This window comes from Emydura macquarii, unplaced genomic scaffold (assembly GCF_026122565.2).
Source record: "Emydura macquarii macquarii isolate MOO-44397 ecotype Brisbane River unplaced genomic scaffold, CSIRO-AGI_Emac_v2 contig_2897, whole genome shotgun sequence".
NCBI lineage: Eukaryota > Metazoa > Chordata > Testudines > Chelidae > Emydura > Emydura macquarii.
In genome coordinates, this window is record NW_027133034.1 from 22,044,903 (window position 1) to 22,067,516 (window position 22,614).

Sequence of the window (22,614 nt, forward strand, 5' to 3'; positions counted from 1 at the left end):
GAAATTGTAGTTTCAAATGAACGGTCAGTGGTTTCTAAAATTCTATCTCCAGTTTACTAGAAATACTACTTCCAAGTAATCTAGAAAATTACTAAATGTTGCTGAAAAAGAAAGATAAAAATAATGTATAACTAATGTTTCACAAGATACATCCCTTTATTATTGTAATCACAAAATCATGATTTTGTACAGGAATGTGTAAGTGAACATTAATCAATGCAATTAAATTTGTTTCATAAAGATCAGGTAAACATACTACAGAACATATTGTATTGTAAAGAACAAAAATATCTTAACTTTCAGGCCTTGCAGTGCACATTTTAGTGCAAGTATTAAGACACAATAGTGTTCAATTCAGCAAAATATTGCAGAATATCATGCCACAGTCCACTTCAAAGAGGGTCAGGACATGCAGCTTAATAAAATGCTGTAGTATATAAAAAAAAGACATGTTAATTCATAAAATATATAGTGGTTTATTTGAATGATTTTAAAGTGATTTCACTGTGAATTTAGCTTAACCAAGACAAACATCCAAAGTGTCTTCTGATTTGGAATATTCTTCTTTCTAGGCAATGGCTTTGGCTTCAGGTAGGAATGCCTCCCAGTATTTTATCAGCTTGGGGAAAAGGAAGAAAAAAAGACAGTTCAGCTATGAATACTGCATTTTTCAAAAGCATGTTTTCTGCCAACATGGAAATTGCAGGAAAGCACTTAGTAATAATGTTTATATAAATCCATTTATTACTATGGAGTAATCTCTAAAAGCTGACATTTCAGTCATTTGTCTTTACATAATGAACATGCATATATTTACAAATTTAGCTCTCCACTAGGCATATTTCCCACTCCACTTCTAGCAAATGTGATGGGGTGAGATACTTTGAAAGAATTTGGATTGATGTAAAATGGAGGATTATGATATATTACATGTAATGAGAAAGAAGGTTTTCATCTGAAATAGCATTTATATATTACTCAAATGGGAACTGAACCTACTCTTAAGGTAATTTTACTGCTGTTTGATATTCAGCATTTGTATCTGTCAGATGAATAAACTAAAATCCAAACAATTTCTAAAACTAAAGTACAGACCCCTCTCATAATAATTTATAAACACTTCACACTATGACTAAAAATATTCCATGCTTCCAATTTTACTTTTCAGATTATGAAGCATACAAGTGTCTTGAGGAAGAGTACCTATATTATCCTACAGTTTTTGCATACAAGACCAATGTGGCTGTTTCAGGAAGAAGCAAACTTTCTACATCCCATCCGCAAGTGAATAAATTACTTCAGTTAATCAATGATAGAAAAAACAAGACTAGGAGCATTTTTCTCCCCCTGTAAATACACTGGAGCTAGGGAAGTAAAAAAAGTTAACAGTAGTAACATGGATGAAAGAGAGCACCAATATTGACATAAATGAAGTTCTGTCTCCTTCCCAACCCCCGATCCAATCTAGATTGAGACAGTTCTCTCCCATTTTACTAAAACCATTTAATTGAAAAATTCTCAGAGTTTCATATTAAGTTATTAACAAAACCCATGGAATGAGTTCCACAAAGTTTAGTAAAATTTAGCTTACCTGCTGTTGTGTTTGCACTAATGATTCTAAGTACTTGATAATAACAGTTTTAAAGTCTTTCACTCGTTCCCTCTGTTAATAAATGAAACAGATTAATTCTGGTAGATTAACGTAAATAACCAATTTTTTTAGACTGCTATATTGCTATTATATCATTACAGCAAATGAGATTGACACTGAATTTCTAAAACAGTTATACATGCCTCAAATCTTCCCACTTCTTTGCGTATGGTTTTGGAGATCTGCTCAAAGTCTCTCTCCCCTTGCTGAACTTTCGTTTCCCACTGGCAAAGGAAAAACGCGTATAGATAAGGCTTCATGTTACTCATTCACACACCTAGAATAAGTAGACAGTTCTATCTATGATCACTAACAAATTAAAGAGAGAAAGCATTTTATTTAAACAAAATGCTATTTGCTTAAGGTACATCTTCACTGATGGTCATCAAACTATCCTGATCGATTGAGTGGTCAGTAAAGACCCGCTCAATCGATCTGGAAGTCAGTGCGTTAAAACCACCCCCTTAAGTGGCGTAGCTCTGCGTCAATGGGAACACATTTCCTATCGGTGCAGCGCAGTGAAGATGCCGCATAGAAGAGGAGTTTTGAAGTTGATGGGAGTTATGCAAGCTACACAGAATGGCTTGTGTGACTCCCGTCAACTGACGCCGAATTTCACGGTAAGTGTAGACCAGGCCTTAGAGTAGAAAAGAAAGAGCATTTAATTTAAGTTTGACATTAGAGAAACATTTTAGGGAAACTCACGGTAGCAGCCATCTCAATCCAACTATATTCTACACTAAGGAATGCCAAAAAAAAAAAATCTGTCATTTAACAATAACTCCATTAGAACTCGTTATACAGACTTGTAATTTTTGTTAGCAAGAGCCCATTATTCACAGCAAACTCTTCCTATATTGGTTAAAATGTTCTTTAGTGAAAACTTTGATGGGACTGCTTGTAAAAAGGAGCATCCAATTTAACTAAATTACCTAAAAAGTTAAGGTTTTTAAAAACCTTAAGTTGTCATATTTAGTAGTATGTCATTAATATTTTACTGCCATACACAGCCTGGTTCAGTGTCACTAGTTATCCTTAGCTTATGGAGAAAGCTCCAGCTGCACAATTTACAGCATGACCAGGTATGGTACCTCATCCATAAATGCTGTAGCCAGTTTTCAGAAGCTGCTCTCTTGCCTGCACAAACTGAGCTACAACATGCACAGTTGCAGTTGATTGTAAATTGAGAAGATAGGAAAAAAGGCATGCAATCTCTGTACTAGAAGCCTATTACACTTTCAAACAAAGTCTTCAGGTTTTAAGAAACATTCAGAGATTGAGATTGACAAATTTAGTTTCAAGGTGTAACTGAAGCATGGGGATCAGCTGTCTGGTACAATCATCTTCCTATCAACCAACCAACCAACTAGTATAGATCAAACATACCAAAAATTTAGAAAGATCAATCTATATTAGGTTGCCAACAGGAAAATACGATTCCCTCTCCCCAGATAACTCTACAAAGAAGGTGATATTCAGAACTAACACCATAGCAAATGATGCGATGCAATATATTTTGCAGCAAGACACAAAGAACAACGCCTGAACGCCTTTTATAGCTGGAAATATACAGCAAAATAAAAAAAGTTAACATTTAAAAGTACATTTATTCAAATTTCCCTTATCTTTTCTGTTCAGATGCCTGTTTTGAAACGGAATACAGCAATAAGACAGAATAGGATGTGCTTCACTAGGTTACTGATGTACACCTCAGGAGAGATTCTGTGCCTCTAAGAGGTGCACTACAGAATTCGAAGCTTAGAGTGGGGTGTTTGGCTTTGTGCCACCTTTGCGCTCTCCCTCTCCTTGGCTGCTCTGTAGGCTGGAGACCCCCCCCCGGGCATTAACTTAGGGCTGATCTAGATGAAAAGTTAGTGTACAGCAAGCTGGAGTGTAAATCTATAGCGCGTTAGCATGCTGCACAGTAACTGGCTCTGTTAGGTTAATGCACACCAGGGAACTTCTAGTGCGCGGTATCATGGTCCACATGATCAGTTAGTGTGTGGCATGCTAGTGAGCGGTAGATTTACAGCCCAGCTTACTGCGCACTAGCTTTTCAGATAGACAAGCCCTTGGGCATGCCTGGGGGCCTGTCAAGTCACAGCAGCCTCTCTGAGCTACCCTATGGGCTGCAGCACTGACTAGTATCACTGAAGTACTGTATCCCAGTTCAAATACAGATCTTCCACTGCCAGACCTGCCCTCAGCATGCCCTCTATGCTAGGGATTGGGGGGGACGGAGGGGTCAATGGACGTCAATCTTACAGCAATCTTCCACAGTTCCAGGGATTTCCTTCCCTGGTCAGAAATGGAGCTTTTACGGTCCCTATATGCAGCTCTAGCCCTTTTATCTGGTATAAAGGGACTGAGACAGGGGTAAGCATCTTGCCCAAGAAGTTTACAAGGACTATTAACGAAAACTTTTAGCTTTTAGCTAGTGGCTTTTAGCTATTTGAATATGGCTCAATAATGTGAGTAAAATCAGATCAATATTTAGAATTGTGGGTTCTGCAACAAATCCTTCTACTATGAAGAAATACTTGCTAGTAGGAGAAAAGGAATCCTGCTCTGTAGTCAAGCAGACTCAGCCCTGTCCATCTCCTCTGATGTAAAAATCAACAGAATATTTAAAAAGTCTTATTTGATGTAATGGGTGTAGTTTTTCCTCTTTTTGGTAATTAGTTACAATTCACATGACACGTGTGTGCACATGGCAGTGACATCACCAAACTGCCAGCAACCATTTAGAATATGGCTGTGGTCACTCAGTGATTCTCCTAAAAAGTCAACACAAGAGGGCCAGTGGGTGGTATAATGTTTTGTGGAGAAGGTCAAGCTCTATTTGTAAACTTCCTCAAGTCTAAAAGGTAAAATACTATTATAGTGCAGAGGACAAAGCAGTTTGTGATTAGTGACCAATGAAGCAGCCAAACAAAATAACTGTGAAGATTTTAAGCTCTAGTATGCAGTGATGTTTTCCTACGATTTGATGACAACACTGGTACACACTCTTTTAGAGTATGTGATTAATTCAAATGAAAAAAAAAATAAATTGTCCTACCTCTTCAATTTCCTTGGTGAAGCAGGACAGAAAAAGTGTATAAATTATGACAAACTTCAATAAGTTATATTTAATTACTTTTACTGAAATTATACCATATATACATATATATATATATATATACACTCATACATATATATGGGTGGAAATGTTGCACCAATAAGGAAAACATGGAAATAGTTTTAAAATAGTCTTTTAAACTTGATTTTAGATATACATTTTAGTTTTAGAAGCCAGAAGATAGTCTTTTGACTGCATAGAAGTCAACTGGCTCAAATCAACAAAGAATGTTTTTAAACTTTTCCATGTTTTTGTCCCGCCCCCCTTTCTGTAAGAAAGAATAAAAGTGCCTTACAGATTTCATATTGGTGACAATTGTGCACATTTTATATTTAATTAATATAATTCCTTTTAACAATTTCAGTAAACATGGAAAATAGCAAATGTGTAAGTGATTTATAAATAAAAATCCATATAATAGTGCATTATGCTGATGAATGAACTAATGGAAAATTTAGGCCTTCAGGAATATAAATAGGTAATAAGGCATTCAACTTAATGATTACCTCCTTTATCTCATCTTTAGCTTGCTGCAGTTTATCAGGTTTGTTGGCAAGTTGGAGCTTTGCTTCAGCCTCCCGTTTTTTCTGTAAAGTGACCTGAGCATCTTGCCATTTCTGCCAGCATTTCATTCGATGATCAAATACACCCTATAAGTGATATGAAGCAACAGAAAATTATTCATTTTTTTTTTTTAAAAGTATCATGTTAACTATGACAACGAGCTGTAAAATTGAACAGGAAATAATGACTAAGTATAAAGACCTACTCTGCATCAGATATCTTGCAAATATCTCCCAAACAAACTTTCTTAATTTTTCTAACACAGTCTCTGACATATACATATAATACATCGGACAAGTGCCTGACTACTGCAGAATGAAGTCTTCCATTTATCCACAGACTAAGGAATATATGCAAAGGGCCATCTCCTGGGAACATACAGTTTAGTCTCCATACCCCCTCAGTTCTCTCTCTCTCTGCCAAGACTGTTGACGAGGCTGCCAATTATGGAGGGTTAGCATATTACCACTAATGTGTTGAGATCTGCATTTATAAGCCACTCAGATGTCCGATAATGTTTGGTGGAAACAGATCAAAGTAGCAAGAATTAAGTTTTAAGTGTTCATAAGCTTAAAGTAATTTCTAAACCAAAACATAACTTCTGATAAAATGATGAAAGATATATCCAGATAAATTAAAGTTGAAACACTCTCTTACATCCCCAACAAGTAATCAAAAGCTACTGGTACCAGATAGCACAATTTACATACTCAATGAACACTCCTACAATGCTTTTTAAGTCCTTATAGAGATACAATAGATATTTTTGTCTCTGGCATTCCACATTAAGGCCTCTGGGCACATAAAAAAACCAAAACCTTAAAAACAAAAAGTACAAACCTGTAATTCTTGTGTTCCACTACATGCTAGTATTTTATGTACCTGAATAGAATAAGCACACCATGCTGAACAGTACAGTGCCCTTAGACAATAAACACACTTCCTAGGACTTGCGTCCATTGTGACTACAGAGGTCATTTACCTATATAAATTCTCCATTTATGTTTATAAGATGTTTGGGATGTTGTAGAACCCAAATTAGATTAATCCACATCCATTTGGTGTCACACAATTTACATGGAAGAGGGGGATTCTCCCTAGTGATTTTCAACTCTATCTTGAAGTTACAGCTCTCCTTGCAACAGCTCTGCATTCACTCTCCCTTCTACTGCCCATGCATTCTTAGCCTGTGAAGAAATTGTGACCTTCAACATAAGCCCTGTTTTGCAGCAAGATAAACAGGTTACATTTTAAAAAACTGCGCTTACTTTTACTGCAGCAATAAGACGAATGTAGTCACCGAGCAGTTCTGAGAACACATAGAAGTCAGCAAAAGCTTGTTCTTGATGCAACTGGTCTATTTTCTCCTCCACTTCTGCAAGCTGAGACAAAGCTCTAGATAAAGCAGTGTGGTCCTCAGAGTTACCTAACATGGCAGCACTTTTAGCGAAGGCAGCTGTGTTGGCTGAAAGCTCTGAAAGACAAGAGTAAAATTCAGTATGAAAGTTTTTCAATAGTTAAATCAAGCAGCAGCATTCTGGTTTCTTCCTAGAGTTTATAATGAGGCTACAAGTTACCCATTATAAAAGATAGATTATTAAAGACTGGTTCTTGAGACAAGACCATGCTGGTCCCCATGTTTAAAATAATTCAACTTTCCACCTAAATACAATTCTGAAAATATATCTATGCTTTTAACTTACCCTTTCCAAAGCTTGTGAAAAAACAAAGCATACACAGTGAGAACAAAAAACAGGCACTGAGAAATAACCATATAGAGTGGGCTAACTACTGCCCTTTCTCTGCAGCAAAACTCAAGTCAAAGAGTATGGTGCATCAGGAACAAGTATATAACTCTAAGTGGAAGAGATCGTAAAGTACTTAGGTTGGAGAAAGTGAGGAAACTCAAGATTTCCGTTTATGCACTTTGGCCTGAACTGTATACATTCAAATATTTCACTTAAACAAACAAATCAGGACGAAGCTAAAACAGTCATGTTTTTTGAGAGGGAGTTATGGAATCTAGAACTGCAAATTTAAAATTCAAAGCAAAATTCATGATATGGTAAAAACATTCAGCTCAAACACAGAAGTATAGGCCAGGGAGCACCAACCCTTGTATCTATCCTATAATTCTGTTCTAATCAAAGATTTTATTTGTCATGTAGAATTTTACAGAACACATCAGGATTGACCCCCCCGTTGCAGAACTACTCTCCAGAATCTCAGCTTTCATTGAAAAATAAGTTTCTAACCTTTATGGTTGTGAGAAAATCTTGAAAGAATGAACTGAGTTTAAAACCCTTGGGCTATCATCTTTGAGTCTGCAGACAGCCTGGAACAATGGCGCTAAGCAGCATGACCTTCCATCTTCACTCAAGGTCCCATGGACTTCTCTGATTCAGTGACCACAGAGATCACTATCAGCTCAGGCCAAGTGATTTACTTTTTGTTTTTTATCTCCCCGACTTGGCTGCAGTTTCCACTCACTCTCCCGCTTTTCCCACAAAGGGCAGTTACTGTTCTATGGAGCCAGGCAACAGAGAGCATTGGGGGCAGTGGAACAATGGGGGGGTCGTCAGGAGCCAGAGATCAGCTTACAGATCAGCTTACAGCCGGGAAGCAGCAGGAGCCAAAAGTCTAGACTGATAACATGGGCTGCCTGGAGAACAGCGCATCACCTGAAGCCTGGGGAACTGGGGAAATGTGTTGCTATGCTCCCCACTTCCCTGGCACACACAGAATCATAGAAGTGTAGGACTGGAAAGAACCTCAAGATATCATCTAGTCCAGTGCCCTGGACTACTCAAGACAGGACTACATAATAACGTGACCATTCCTGACAGGTGTTTGTCTAATCTGTTCTTAAAAGTCTCCAATGATAGAGAAGCTACAACCTCCTTAGGCAATTTATTCCAGCGCTTAACTGTCCTGACTGTTAAGAAGTTTTTCCTAATGCCCCCATTGCTGCAATTTAACCCATTGCTTCTTGTCCTATCCATGGGGGAAAGGAAGTTTTGAGCTAGGCTGACTGTATAATGCTGCAAGAACAAAGGACCAGTGAATGGAGCCAGGCTGCCTGGAGAGTAAAACAAGAACTTATGCTCAAAAAATGCTCAACATATGTATATACTAGTTTTATATCAACAAGAATGTTCAACTATGAAGCATAGATGCACGTGTCTGGAATCAAGGTTGAAAGGAATGAAGGGTATTTAACGAGAAAATCAACTAACACTGCCATGGCGTTTAAGGGTACTTGCTGTAGAACACATACTGTCTTCTCTGCACCCTCCACTCCCAATTATAATCGTCTCTCAGTGAAGAGCGGGCAAGTCAGTTTTCTGACTGTTTTAAAAGGCTGCCATAATCATATGGCACCTTTGTAATTAGGTGTATTTATATCAATATATGAAAAGTGACCTACCTGTGGTAGATAAAGTTGACATCTTCAAAAATACACACAGATATTTAGGTTTAATTTTCATGTTCAATTTTATCCAAATCATTCTTAATAATCATCCTGTATCAAATTAATTTGTACATAATAGGATTTGATAAAACAATTGCCTGTGTATGCGTTAGCTTATGTCACAGGTAATCCATTTGGAAACTTGACAAAACTTGCAACTAAGGTAACAATGTATTCTAAAAACAGGGCTAGTGATACCAACAAAAATGTTTGTGGCTTTAAAACTCAAGTTTTCCTTTTCATGGATATTTTAAATAAATGTATGCTCTTTTAAATAAATCTACAGCTCTTTTAAAAAATAACTCTTTGGTAGTTTAGTTCTAGCAGATTCCCTATATAGTACCAAAGTAAATCTCCATTTTCATGTGTTCACAGCATCCTGAAATAGTTATTTTTAAGACTGAACTTTTAATGCCATCTCTGCCTGAAGATCATCATCTTAATCTTACGTATTTTGTTATTTTTAAACATGAGCAAAATCTCATCATTTGAGATTTAGGAAAGCAATTTAAGACAAAATTCCACACTTCCAACTGTGAAAAATATATTAAGTATAGGGTTACAGCAAAATGACTGTAGTCTGAAATTTGGCACAAGGACTGGTGTGCATTTGGTGAAAGTTTTGAAATTGTAGTTCACCAATCTTTCACTCACCTAGCATGCTCTGAAGCCACTTGTTAGTGTTTACTTAGAGTTTAATGGAGTCCTTTTCTGTGTGACACCACTGTCTGTTATTCCTAGAAGGCCTAACCACTAGGTTAGGCAGGCACAGGGCCTGCACCATGGTAATTTGCAGGAGGAAGAATGCATATCATTAAAGGATTTTTCAACATGCAGTGTTAATCAGGGACAAAGATTCTTAGTTTGTGTTTCACATCTATCTGGAGTTTTGCTGCATTCATTACAATGTGCTGTAAACTAAGATTTTACTGTCTTAAAAAGGTTACTTTTCTATCTTTTTGTTGTGGAGACACAGCTGATAATCTAAATTGATACTCTGTGGCGCTATTAAGCACAATACACAAAAAAAAACCCTGTCTGGCTAAAGAGCCGCAAAGATTTAAGCTACCCCTCTCTATCCCATTCACTTTAATAAGATAAGAAATCACCTACTGGCAATTTTTCCTTTTAAAAGACAAATTAAATTAAATGCAATGATGACTTATTCTATACAGCTGACTTTAAAGAAATATACGGGTTAGTTTCAACAGCAGCATTTATCTGACCATGTGGCACATGTATTTGCAAAATTATTTTATTTACATAATTTTAATTCTCATTTTGTTTAAATACGTACATTCACAATCATGCTTTTTACACTGTAAACTATACATTAGATGACATACAAGTTGCAGAACAATGCATTTCCTTATCTATTTTACCTACACAGTCATTTTGAATCAACTGTTTAAACTTCAACCTTGTTCTAAAACAAATATGTCCTTTGTAACTGCTTTAGCTTTACTTGTAAGGATAACTGTTAACCGATTCTACTCTATCTGTAGAATAAGTTTGTCACTCATGTTTTGTATTATCAGAGGTAGACAGTTCACTCATATGAAGCCTGTATTAATCAAACAAGTCTTCTTAAAGAAAGAATCCTATGCTATCATCAATATAACAATCTTTAAAAATTCCCTTTTTAATAGGTATAATAGGAAGTGTATATTTTGGGGATAATAAAATGTTAAGTTGAGGGATATCAAACATTTAGGAACTTTTTTGGTAAGTTAAAATGTACCTTTATTATTTTATTTAAAGTTGGAATGTTAGTGTATGTTTTGTATTACACCACATTATGCTTTGAGTCTCTGGCTAGCTTAACCTTGTATTAGTTGAGAGTCTATAGTAAAATTAAATTTAGGTCTCATGTGAAATAGTTTGTTTTAATAAATATTTACAACTCCTGGGCATTCAAATTAACACCCAAATTAAAACAAAACCTACCTTTTCTGTGGCAGACCAAGGCTTCTACACTGGCATGAAGTTTCTTAAGTTGCTGATCCAGATTCTCAAATTGTTGCTGTTTTTCCTCAAACCACTGGCAAAAGATGGAAAAAAACAAGCAGTACAAATTATGTTACCAATAACAAACTACATTCCTTGTTTTAAAGGAACAAATTAACCATGTACTACCATGGTGGTCAACTGATGCAGCTGAGAACCCAAGCCAATAAGTAAATTAATATCCCATTTTCTACTCCTACAGCCTTAAAATGCAATTGTTGAGCCTCATTAATTTATCTCATTATTCAAGTCGAAAAATCAGCTCTTACCGCATCCGATTCATTCATCTTGATTGTCATTTTGTTGACAGCATCTGCAGCCTTGTTCACCATCCTCAATATTCCTGCTCCACTCAGAGCCTGGGTGTTAACTGCTCGTGGCAGCTGGAATTGAATGACAAATAAGGGCAAACAAACCGGTTAAAAGGCTGGAGGTTTAACTGGGCACAAAAGGGACTGAAAAGAATGTAGTGTTTTCTTCACTCTCATACATTTCAATATAGTAGAACCTAATTTCTCAAATTTACTACTTTTACATTCTCAGAGGAAAACTTAAAAATATAGACTTTCTATTTGCTTTTCTTCTGCATCTTTACATTTAGATGGAACAAACACCCTATTTGTCAAAAGTTATTACAAAATCGCCAAAGACCTTAATTGGCCACCTATAGGCTACAGAGAACAAACTACTACTAAAGAAACAGGCAGAAAAGCTTAGATATAGTATAAAACTATAAATACAATGAGATGCTCTAACAATATTTCAATACATTATGAAAATCTTTTAGAGAATATATTGCTCGTGTACAAACGAGCACACTATTTGTGTACATTAATGTCTAAATATAAGACAAGTCTTGAAACCTACCTCTCACAGGAATGTCATCAGAATTAGTATTTAAGTTATCCAGTAATGATGCACTTGTCAGTGATGTGATTCTTTAGGTATGGTAGGGTTAACATGACTAGGATAATGACACTGGCTTGTTCGACAATTTAGCATTATAGCAGATACACTATGTGCATCCATTAAACTGACTGATGTTTTATATGTAGAATTTTAAAGTGTATTTAATGCTTTTGAAAGGTGCCAGATTGACAGCACTGGCGACTGAAGTCCTCTAGCCTCAGAATAGATAAATTATGGCCAGCAGTAGTGCAAACTTCTCCATATTACCGCCACCACCAAACCTCAACCTTGACCTCAAGAGAATCCCCTCCAGGGGTTACGGGTCAGAGGATAATTTTGTTTCCATGCCAGTTTAATCCCTCAGCTCTCTGCTAAAAGCAGCCTACAGCAATGCCATGTGTATTTTAGTGACATGGACATTTGTCCATTAGGAGCTGGGCTGACTGATTTACTTCCCATAAACTACTGAGCAGTCAGGTAACTTCTGAGTCACTACTGACCTAATCTACATTTTAATAAGAGGTAAAGGCAAGAAACTCTATAGCTCACTGTCTTTGTGCCTTGAGCCATCTTATCCCACTGAAGGTATAATCTAATCTTAATGCACAGGAAATTATAGGACTAAGTCTCCATGCCTAAAGATGAGAATATACATTACTTTGTATAAATTACCATTACTAACTAGAGAACAAACAAGAGAACTTAAAAAAAAAAAAAAAAAAAAAAAAAAAAAATTAAATACCTCAGAACTTTCCAAGAACTGCCTTAAATCAGGATCCTGTAACAAGGTTGGGTGTTTTACTGTTCGTTGTAGATACCTATGATTTTAAGAATTAAAATATTAGATAACTTAAAACAATTTAGTTAATTTAATGCTTCTAACTACACTGTAAAATGTCCTTTATCCACAGAACAGGTATAATGGAGGAAGCAGCAGTGCAAGCTTCCCTTAATCATTCTGACAATGTGCTCAAGCCCCTGTTGTGGAGGAATCACCTCTAACGGTTAGAGGATAGTTCAGTCTCCATGCCCCTTCAATCCTTTGCCTCTCTGCTGCAACTTCCAATCATGTTTGTGTATATGGTTATCTGCCCCCACCAAAAACTAAGCTGATATCAAACAACCAGCATATGGTTATCTGCCTGGGCCCAACAACAATTATGAAAAACCATCAAGAGAAGTCTTGTTTACATGTACCAAGAAAAGAATGTTACAAAAACAAAGCAACTGAAAATGGGAAGACATGGGTATCCTAAAGAAAAGCCAAGGAACCTAAGGAGTACCAGGGAACCAAATTTAGATTCATCCCTTGATTGGGGACAGGGGGAAAAGGGAGTTAATAATTGGAGAATAAATTCACAGCTCTGAGGTTTACTTTCTTTTGAGAAATGTATTTTTTGCTTTTCCTTGGAACACAAAGATCTATTTCTGCTGGAATATCAGTCTCGTGCTGTATGTCCTGTCCTGTCCCGTCCCACGGTCTTTTTTTTGCCAGTACCCTACAGTGTAAGCCCCTTAAGGCAAGGACCTGTTATGCTTGGCTCTGACTTACAGTAATACTACGAAGCATTCAGTGTAGTTATAAATGAACAATGTTATATATTATGAAACAGGCTGGACAAAACCTGTCAGGGATGATCTAGGTTTGCTTGGTCTTGCTACAATCATTAAAGTGTCATTCTTGTTCAAGTTCCTTTAGTATGATGTCCAACTTAGGGTTTTTGGGTTTGTTTGTTTTTTTTTAAGTAGAAATTGAATTTTAAAAAATAAAATGAATTGGTCATATCCAGCAGCCCAGGAATATCAACAGTACAAGCTGCTGGATCAGATTGGGCAAACAGTCTACTTAGTACATTAACATAGCGGGGGGAAGGCAGTAAATATAAAAACACATATTACCTTTCTAGTGCAGCTCTTCTTTTTTCTACAAATTCTGTAGATGATGAATCTTCCTTGCCTACTTTAACCTTGGTCATGCCTTTGAAGAAAATTATGTGATATTGATTTTACATTACATGAGGCAATCATGAACATAACTGATGTGCTTAAAACTATAAAGGTATTAAAGCTCTCGTGAATTTTATGCATTAAAGTCAAAGTTACATGAAAATCAGAACAAAGACATACAGAGAAAGATCATTGATACTGTATGCTTCTCTCAAAACTCCCAAAAGACAGATTTCTGAAATTCAAGTACACTGCTGCTGATAAACATTTTGGATACTTAAAATAATTTCAGTTATAAAAAGATGTGATCTAATAAAAGTCAGATGAGGTGAACCTCACTGGCAATTTACTCTCCACAGAGTTAGGTTGCAATTTCTATTTTTAAAAGATTTGCCACTTTATTGAATAGACTGCTGTATAGTGTATTTTCTCGCTCTCTTTTTTAAAACTAATTAGGAAGTAAACAGGTTTACAAATCCTTGCCATGTAAATATCAGGGGAAAAAAACAAATCACTAACAATGAGCTTTTGTTTAAAAAGACATACAGTAATATTAGCATCAGATCTCTCTTTTTAGCAGGGTGTTATCACATTACACAGTGAGAATCACTACAAAACATATGACATGTTTCTAGTGATTTTATTAAATTGAGTGAAAGTTGTGATTACACATAATTAACAGACCAGGCATGTCTATTGAACATTAATATTAAAAAAATTGGACAGGTGTGCTTTGTTTTTCCCTGCAGGTGAGTGCGCTTTGTCTGAATATGGTCTAAATGGTAACAAAATATTTAAGCTCTCCTCTATTTTGCTTGGTATGTAATTGGTGTGTGAGCTTTTCCATAACCACCACCTCCCATATTTTTTTGAATCTTTCCTGTATAGATGGACTTTCTTTTTCAAATGAAAAATTTCCACTAGCTTAGTAGCTGAGAAACTAATTCTTGATTCCTTATATGTATGACTATTTCCGCTGGGAAGCCCCAGGAAAATTACCAAGTGATCTTTTGGTAACAAATATAAAATTGTTGGATATTTAGTTAAGAATTTCATCCCGATACTTAACTGAACATGTCCACCATATATGCATAAAGTTTCCTCTTTCACCACAATTTCTCCAACATCTCACCCCCCACGCTCTCCAGACTTCCCTGCTGTGAGGTACCACTGAAATAGTATCTTACATTTTCTTTCATCATGCTACAAATTTAGATGGCTTGTCCTCTTTTCAAGATCAAACCCCATTACTCCAGGGTAATTTGTCTATCCAGATCCCTTCCCCAGCATGTCATATATGGACTCTTTTTTAGAAAAGTTGTCTGCAAAAACTAATATCAATTAGGTTTTTTTTTTATTCCCTAATTGACCAGTCATCATCGCTTCTATTCAAATTAACTTTCTCCACTTTCTAGGAAAGCTGTTTTATATTAACTTCAAAGTACTGATACAATGGGGAACTGGGCCAGTTAAAATTAATTTTGATCTCTATGTTAGAAAAGTTTCTTTACTGAATAGCTGGCCAACCATAAGTAATCCTGCATTTTGGCAGTCCATTAACCCTTGCGGTCCCTTCTAATCCTATGATTCTGTGATTCCATAAGTCTCCCAATCTTTAAAGCTCTCTGGTTCATGATTTGGACTAAGAACTGGATTATGTGCAATAGGGATCATTGGCAAGGGAAAATAGCTTATCTCTAGTTCTATCCCAAATCCAGAGAGTAGTATTCGCTAAAAGACGTGCACGCATTTCTGGAGGGTGTGACTTTTTTTTTTTTTATTAATCCATGGTAACATAGCATGTTTACACTGCCACAATTTTCTTTTTCAATTAAGACCCAGTTTGGCTGTGTCAGAGTCCCCCAATCCACTACTGCTTTGAACAAATTGTCTTGACAGTACCATAGAATATTTGGAACAGTTAGAACACCCTGTTTAATGGATCTGTCCAAAGCATCCACGCTCACTCTTCCCCCTCCTACCCCGCAATACCATATTCATTCTAATTCTAAATGTCCTCCATATTTCTGCTAGAGTTTTGTCTAGAATGATTACAAAAAGATGTTGAAACAAGAATATATCTCCTTGGCAAAGTGTTCATTCTGAATGTAGCTATTCTTCCCAACCAAGAAATTGCATCATTCCCCCTCAGCACTTCAGATCTTTTTTCATTTGCAGTAGTAGTGATTTGACATTTAAATCATAGAGCTCTTCTAGCTTGTTTCAGATTTGAATTCCCAGGTATCTTATAGAATTTGTTGCCCATCTGTACCTAAATATTTTCCTAAGGAATGATATCTCAGAGTCTGGCAAATGTATAGCTAGCATTTAAAAGAAGTTATGCCAAATCTGAAATCCAGATGCTTTCCTGAGGTAATAGATTTCCTTAGAAACTAATTTTAGGGAAATATTTGGTTTGGAAAAAAATATTACCTCATCTGCATATAAAGCTATTTTTGTTGTGTTCCTGCAAGTCCTATTGCAGTGACAGAGTCACTGTTCCTTTACCTCTGTGCAAAATCTCCATAGCCATGGGGGGGGGGGGGGGGGAGGAGGAGGAGGAGAAGGAAGGGGGTGGGAAGAAGAGAGAAAGGGAGGAGGGGAGACAATGGACATTCCTGTCTAGTTCCTCTGAGTAATTCCAATACGGGAAATTTAACCTCATTAGCTCACACAGATACCTTTTTGGCTGGTGTAAAGAGCAGTTGTCCATTTAAGGAACTGGAGCCAGCATCCATATTGGATGGGACTTGACACAAAGTTCCACTCTATTCTATCAAAAACTCTCTTCGCATCAAGTGATAACAAAAGAAATGGAACTCTTTTTCATGTGAAATTATGGATGATTCCAAGTACTATCAGACTATTGTCTCATGTCTACCCTTAGTGAAGCCAGTTTGATCTGGATTTGTATAAACAGAGTACAGACTGCAATCAGCTAGCTAGAGTTTTTGCTAAAATCTTTATATCATGATTCAGTAGTGATATGGGCCTATAAGAGCTGCATAAGGTAAGGTCTTTTCCAACTTTATGAAGAACAGTTGCTTCTTTCATACCTTTTGCAAGTCCATCCCCCTAACAGAATGATACTGAAGGCACCTCTCAAGGGACATACTAATACCTCTTTACATTCTTATAAAATTCAGCTGGAAAGCCATCAGGTCCTGGAATTTTACCACATTTCAGACTTGCTAACCTCTAAGATTTCTTCTTCTATTATTTCTTTACCTAAAATGTCTTTATAAATTTTGTTTGTCTTCAGCAACTCTGCTACTTCCAGGTATTTTTGAATAACTTCAGGAGCTTGGAGTATTGTTGGCCAAAATCTTGTTTTTGGAATATATGTAAGAACAGAGCCACAAACACCCCCCCACCAAAAGGCACATCAGTCTGAATCAGGAGCTAAAACCTCAAACTGACTCTTACTGTTCTACCCTTTTAAATGTTAGTTCAAGTCTGTCTGCATTTTGTATCATTTTAAGATTGTTTGTAAATGTCTGTGCTATGTCCCCTGGCCAGTTTATCTGTTAATTTTACCTGCTTCCAATATATTTGTAAAAATCCTATTCTAAGTACAAAAGCCACACTGTGCAATGTAATGTATCTATCTAATTGTGAAAGACACTGTCAAAAATGAAATAAGGTTTGCTCTAAAAATAATATATAAGTTCTTCAGCTAGGAGTTGGCCCTGAGTGATTGAAGTGTGAATGGCTGAGCAATTGAGTTGGGTGTAGACAAAAAGAGTGATTGAACAATTGGTCTGAGTAAGGGACATCGAAACAGACATGAAGAAAACACCAGCCTCACCTAAAACGCTTGAGGGAAGAAGAAAGAAGCAAAGATGATCAAATGGCAGAAGAGGAACCCACCCTGATAACTTTGGAGCCAGCACATTTCAAAGGACAAAATCTGATCAGGCTTGGAACAATGTGGGTGATTGAGAATCACACCAAGAATGCAGTTGCAACATGACAATGCAAAACCCATAGACTTACATGGGGTCCTTTCCCTATAAAATGGGACAAGAAGACGAAGGCTGGAGGTTCGGGTATACAACATCACATCAGCCAGGAGTACCGATGTGCATCGGCAGAACCTTGCTCCTCATCCTCTAGTCACCTGGCCAGTGACTAATCATGAGCACCAAGAGGCTGGTAACTATGACATCTGGAAGATCCCTATGTATGTTTGTCTGTCTCCCTGTCTGTGTATGCCTGTCAGTCTGTGTGAGTGTGAATGAAAGCATCAATTGAAACGTGTCTCTGTAATTGTAGTATTGATATAATGTTAATACTGTTTTCCTAGTGTTTACATTATTATTAATGCTATTTCACTAAGTAAAGCACAATATAAATGTTATTACAATGTTGATACTTTTCTTTTCTTTAATACTATTTACCAAGTTTCTGTGTTCACAATAAACGTGGCTTGTTGCCTTATCCCCTAATAAGATCCTGTAATATTTGTTATTTGGGTAACAGTATCTGAGATATAGAGGTTTTTATAATAAGCAAAACAAATAGCACATATATCATTAGAGTATCTAACTATCTTCTGCAGACTGTTTTTAATTGAGGAAATAATACATTGCGTTTGAATCCTTTATGCTTTTGAGCCAATAGCTTATCACTTAATTTTGTTTTTCATAACAATCTGATTTGTATACAAGAAGAACTCTTTTCTGTGGCCTCTCAGAAAAAAACATTCGATTTCTTTCTAATATGAGTTAATTGTTGATACAATCTTTGAGCCTGTGTATTTATGAAAGTCTTGTAACCTTATCGCCTGTTCTAGTTTTATTTTTTCTGGAGCTTTTTTCAATCAAGATGCTGTGCTTATCAACTAGTCCCTAAATATTGCTTTGCCTGCCTCTCAGGGAAGACCTCCTTATATTATAGTGCATTTTCAATAATAGTAATACACTCAACACCAACATTTTCATTCTGATATTACTTTTAATAAGTTACCTATAAAAGTAGACAAATAGGTCAGACACGTACAAGAGACCTTATTATTGAAGCAGGAATCACAGCGACAACTAGTTTAAACCCACATTTTTGCTCATTCCCTCTCAGCCCAATTTTCACTTGCTTAGTTTCTAGGACTTCACCTTTCAAGCTGAAATTTTCTAGCTAGGTCTTTGCCCAAAGATGATTTTTTTGAATGTTAGAACCATTTCTGTTCAATCTACTCCAAGAAAAGAGTGAACATACTTTTCCCTATTATAAAAGCAATTCTTGTGGGTTTTTGCTTGTTTGGGTAAACATTTCTACAGATGGGATGCAATGGCCCTTTCATGGATGTTTCATTGGTCATTTTCACGTCAGTAGCCCAGAACTCATCCGTTTCAGCTACAAGGACAATTGACCACACAGGTGGCTTAGTATACACATCCTCACAACTTGAGCATACTGACACACCCCCACAACTTGACTGTACTGACCCCCGAGTCATCGTCAAGTCATTATGGAAGAAAGATAAGGTATCTTGGCACTCAACTTAGCCAGTTTAGAAAAGACTGCCACCTGGCACAATCTCTGCAATCTATATTCAGCTTTGTTACCTAGTAAAGAATAAGGATGGCAGCATCAGCCAGTCTGCAAGATCAATTGCGTCGATAGAAAGAGCATTTCAAGATACTCCTCTATTGTCCTTCACCATCAGCCCCCTCTTTTATTCGAAGAAAGGCAGGAAGTTTGAAGAACCACTTTTCTTCAAACTAAGATCCAGAGCGCAGTCCATAAGCTGAAGTCTAGGAAAGCACCACCTGAGTTGCTGAAGACAGGTCTGAGAGTATTGTTGTATCATGGCAGCACAGGCTCTGTCAGAACATCTGGCACACAAATATCCCTGATGACTGGAAGAAGGGTGTTATTCTGCCTGTCATTTTTATCATCTGCTCTATATCAAGTGGTAGATCACCAATGGTATATGTATCAAGGAATGTTCCTACACGGCTGATGACCACCTGGACGTCAAGAACTTTGGTGGTATGATAAGACTGCCAGCGACGGACAAACTGAATATACTGTTGGACCACTTTAAGGATCTAGCCAGACACTGGGTCAGGTAGCGCTCAATCCATAAGGAGACCACATGCTCTTGGGATTTGTGATGACAATGACAGCAACAGGTGTGATGGCTTCAGGCTGACAGATGAAATTTAAGTTCACAATTCAAGGAAACAGCCCTTATTTATTAAAATGGAATGTTCCCGTGAACTTTGGTTTTGACTGGCCCAAATTTGAAAATTGCACACTGCGTATATACAGTACATTTTATATATGGTTTTGTTTTCCTACTTATTTAATCCTGCAACCACTACCAATCATAGCACTTACTGCCTTGACTAGTCTACTTGATGTCAAGGGGACTGCTTACGTAAGCAAGCATTATGCTTGATAGTATTTGCACTAAGCTTCTTCAGGTAGTAACTATGGAGAGTTGCTCTGTGTATTCATGGCTAACTAGTCACATAGTTAAATATTTACTGATGTGGTGAAGGGGCAACGATTACTGCACATTTTGTAATACTTAAAGCAGGGAAGGAAATCCTTCTGATGGAGCTCATCCGCTTTAAAGTTTGTAAGAGGAGTTCCCCTTCCTAAGGTTAGAGGAGAGTATGTTCTGGTGGTGTCTAATCAAAAAGTTGCATATTATTGGGTTTACAAATCCTATTGCCAATTTGTTGCAATTCAGAGCTTTGAAGCCCTGGACAATGAGGTTCATCTTGTTTTCCTTTTGAAAAACAGGAAATTTCCTACATAAAATCATAAAGGGAACAAAGAGGTTTCCCAATTAAACAATCCTAGTCAGGAAATGGCATACTTAAGCCTTCTCTCTATATGTATGATACAAGTTCAGTTCCTTAAGCACATTTCTCAAAATCACAGTACTAAAAATGCAAGGTGTAATCTATATATAAAAGTCATGTAATTAGTTTATATTAAGGACAGACATTTTAAAAGATACATAAAACGATACCAACACATTGAATATGCAGATTAATTCTGAACATATGCCCACATCTATTTGCAGAACTGAATTAGGTGTAAATTAACTGCCTTCTTCCTTGGAATACACTTAAAATTTAAACAGTATGTAATATATTGGTGGTAATAAATTAAATACACCTTTAACAAAATATGAAATGTTTAAATCAGATATACTAAACGTTTAGAATACCGAAATTTGCAGACAAATGCAAAAAACAAAATATACATATACATTAAAATGATATAAAAAGTAACAAACGCTCATTGCGCATGATGGGGAAATTAGGAGTTGCATAACTAAGTTTAACTGTGGAGTTTCCTAACTTCTGTGTTCTTAACCATGTGACCTTCATGTTTTCCTAAGGTCTGTTGAAAGGATACACCAAAGGGTTAAACCTGATGCAACAAGAGCGGGGAAATTCCAAGTTATGGACATCAATTTTTTTTTGGTTAACATTCCTGTAAGCCTCTAATTCCCAAATTGTAATCCACAGAGCATTTGCTGACTGTCCACTGAGTGCTACTAAAACAGCGCTGGATCTCATCTTTGTTTCAAGCTGCTACATTGCATTAAAAAGACAGCCAAAAATACTTTAAATACTTTCTTAATCCTTTGAAAAAGTAAGGAAATGCTGCACTTGCCATAGGGATGTTATGTGATCACACAGGGAGTTAATCCATGTGGTCATGAACTCTCGAAAAGGGAGGAGGTCAGCAAGAAATTACAGAGAACCCACCAATCTAAGGAAAGTTTAAATTGACTATACTTCAGCTTTTTATTTAGTAAATTTAAGATATTGCTCCAGAGCCTCGTCATTAATTATAGTTCTAGCTAACTCATCTCTCATCTACTTTATTAGCACAATAAACATAACACAATGTGTGTTTAACTTCCATGTCTATCCTGATACTCCTAAGCAAGTAAATTCTTCAAACCTGAAACATCTGTGACTTTAAGAACCAATACTGTAACAAGTTTATAGGGAAGTGGGAATATCAGGCAGCCAAGAGTGCTCCATAACCAGGAAGAAAAAAAAACCCCCTGAACTCCCAATTTATAACAGCTGATTCTACAGATCATTACATTAAGTTTCTCTCCTCTTGCAATCTATGAAGAAGGATCACAGGAATAAGGTCCAAGAGTTAAAAGAAAAACTGAAGTGAATATTTGTTTTTGCAGCAACAGCAGCAAGAAAATGAGTTTCCGGAACAGTTTCAAGAACAGCAATCATATGGTAAATATTCAACAGTTGAATGTTGCTTGCATCTCTATTTTGTTACATGATGAAACTAGTCCTCTTGCAGCAATGTAAGTTATAACAGAGGAAATAAGAACTCACCATCTAAGTGTATGATAAATACATAGACTTTCAACAATTGTAAGTAAAGTTCCATTTTGCTGGTTAATCGAAACAAATTTTAAGCCACTAATTTAAAAGAACTTGCAATTTTTGAGAGTTATCTTTATTATGTATTCAAATACTCAGCTGTTATTTCCTGCATCGTATTCTTCAGTCTGTCCATTCCCTGCGTAAGGATTACATTTAGATTTTGAAAAAAGTACTATTTTGTGATTTTATTTAAGAAATTATGAGCTGCATAAAACATCCATTAGATCTGGAAAGAGTCCATACAATTTTCTATCTCTGCAGTGTACATATAACCTGCACGTGCAGTGGCGATGTCTATGTGAAACTGCAGAGTCAAGTAATAAATTTTGGAACTATGTGGTAATTTTATCATGCACCTTTGACTACTCTATTTGCTCTGTCCACTACTTTATCTCCTCAAACATTACAAACCTCTGAGCAGCTTAAAACAAGGCATCAGTTTTAAGTAACTGCCTAGAAAAGTTTACTTCATCCAAGTGACACCTGCACAAGACCATGCTGGGTATTTAGTCCTGCATCAATTACAAATTTGAGATGAGATATCTCAACTTTCCAG

At 36.5% G+C, this 22,614-nt stretch overlaps 1 protein-coding gene across 1 annotated transcript in view; it reads right to left on the reverse strand.

Annotated features, from left to right (window-relative positions):
- Positions 1-456: 456 nt before the first annotated feature.
- SNX2 (sorting nexin 2) overlaps positions 457-22,614 on the reverse strand; it is a 48,400-nt gene continuing 26,242 nt past the window's right edge. Inside the window, exons 7-15 of the mRNA XM_067568508.1 lie at positions 13,624-13,702; positions 12,467-12,542; positions 11,085-11,198; positions 10,756-10,849; positions 6,605-6,810; positions 5,279-5,422; positions 1,795-1,875; positions 1,592-1,663; positions 457-619 (exon numbers count right to left, since the gene is read on the reverse strand). Coding sequence (XP_067424609.1) covers positions 569-619; positions 1,592-1,663; positions 1,795-1,875; positions 5,279-5,422; positions 6,605-6,810; positions 10,756-10,849; positions 11,085-11,198; positions 12,467-12,542; positions 13,624-13,702 — 917 coding nt within the window. The 3' untranslated portion in view covers positions 457-568. The remainder of the gene's footprint in view (positions 620-1,591; positions 1,664-1,794; positions 1,876-5,278; positions 5,423-6,604; positions 6,811-10,755; positions 10,850-11,084; positions 11,199-12,466; positions 12,543-13,623; positions 13,703-22,614) is intronic.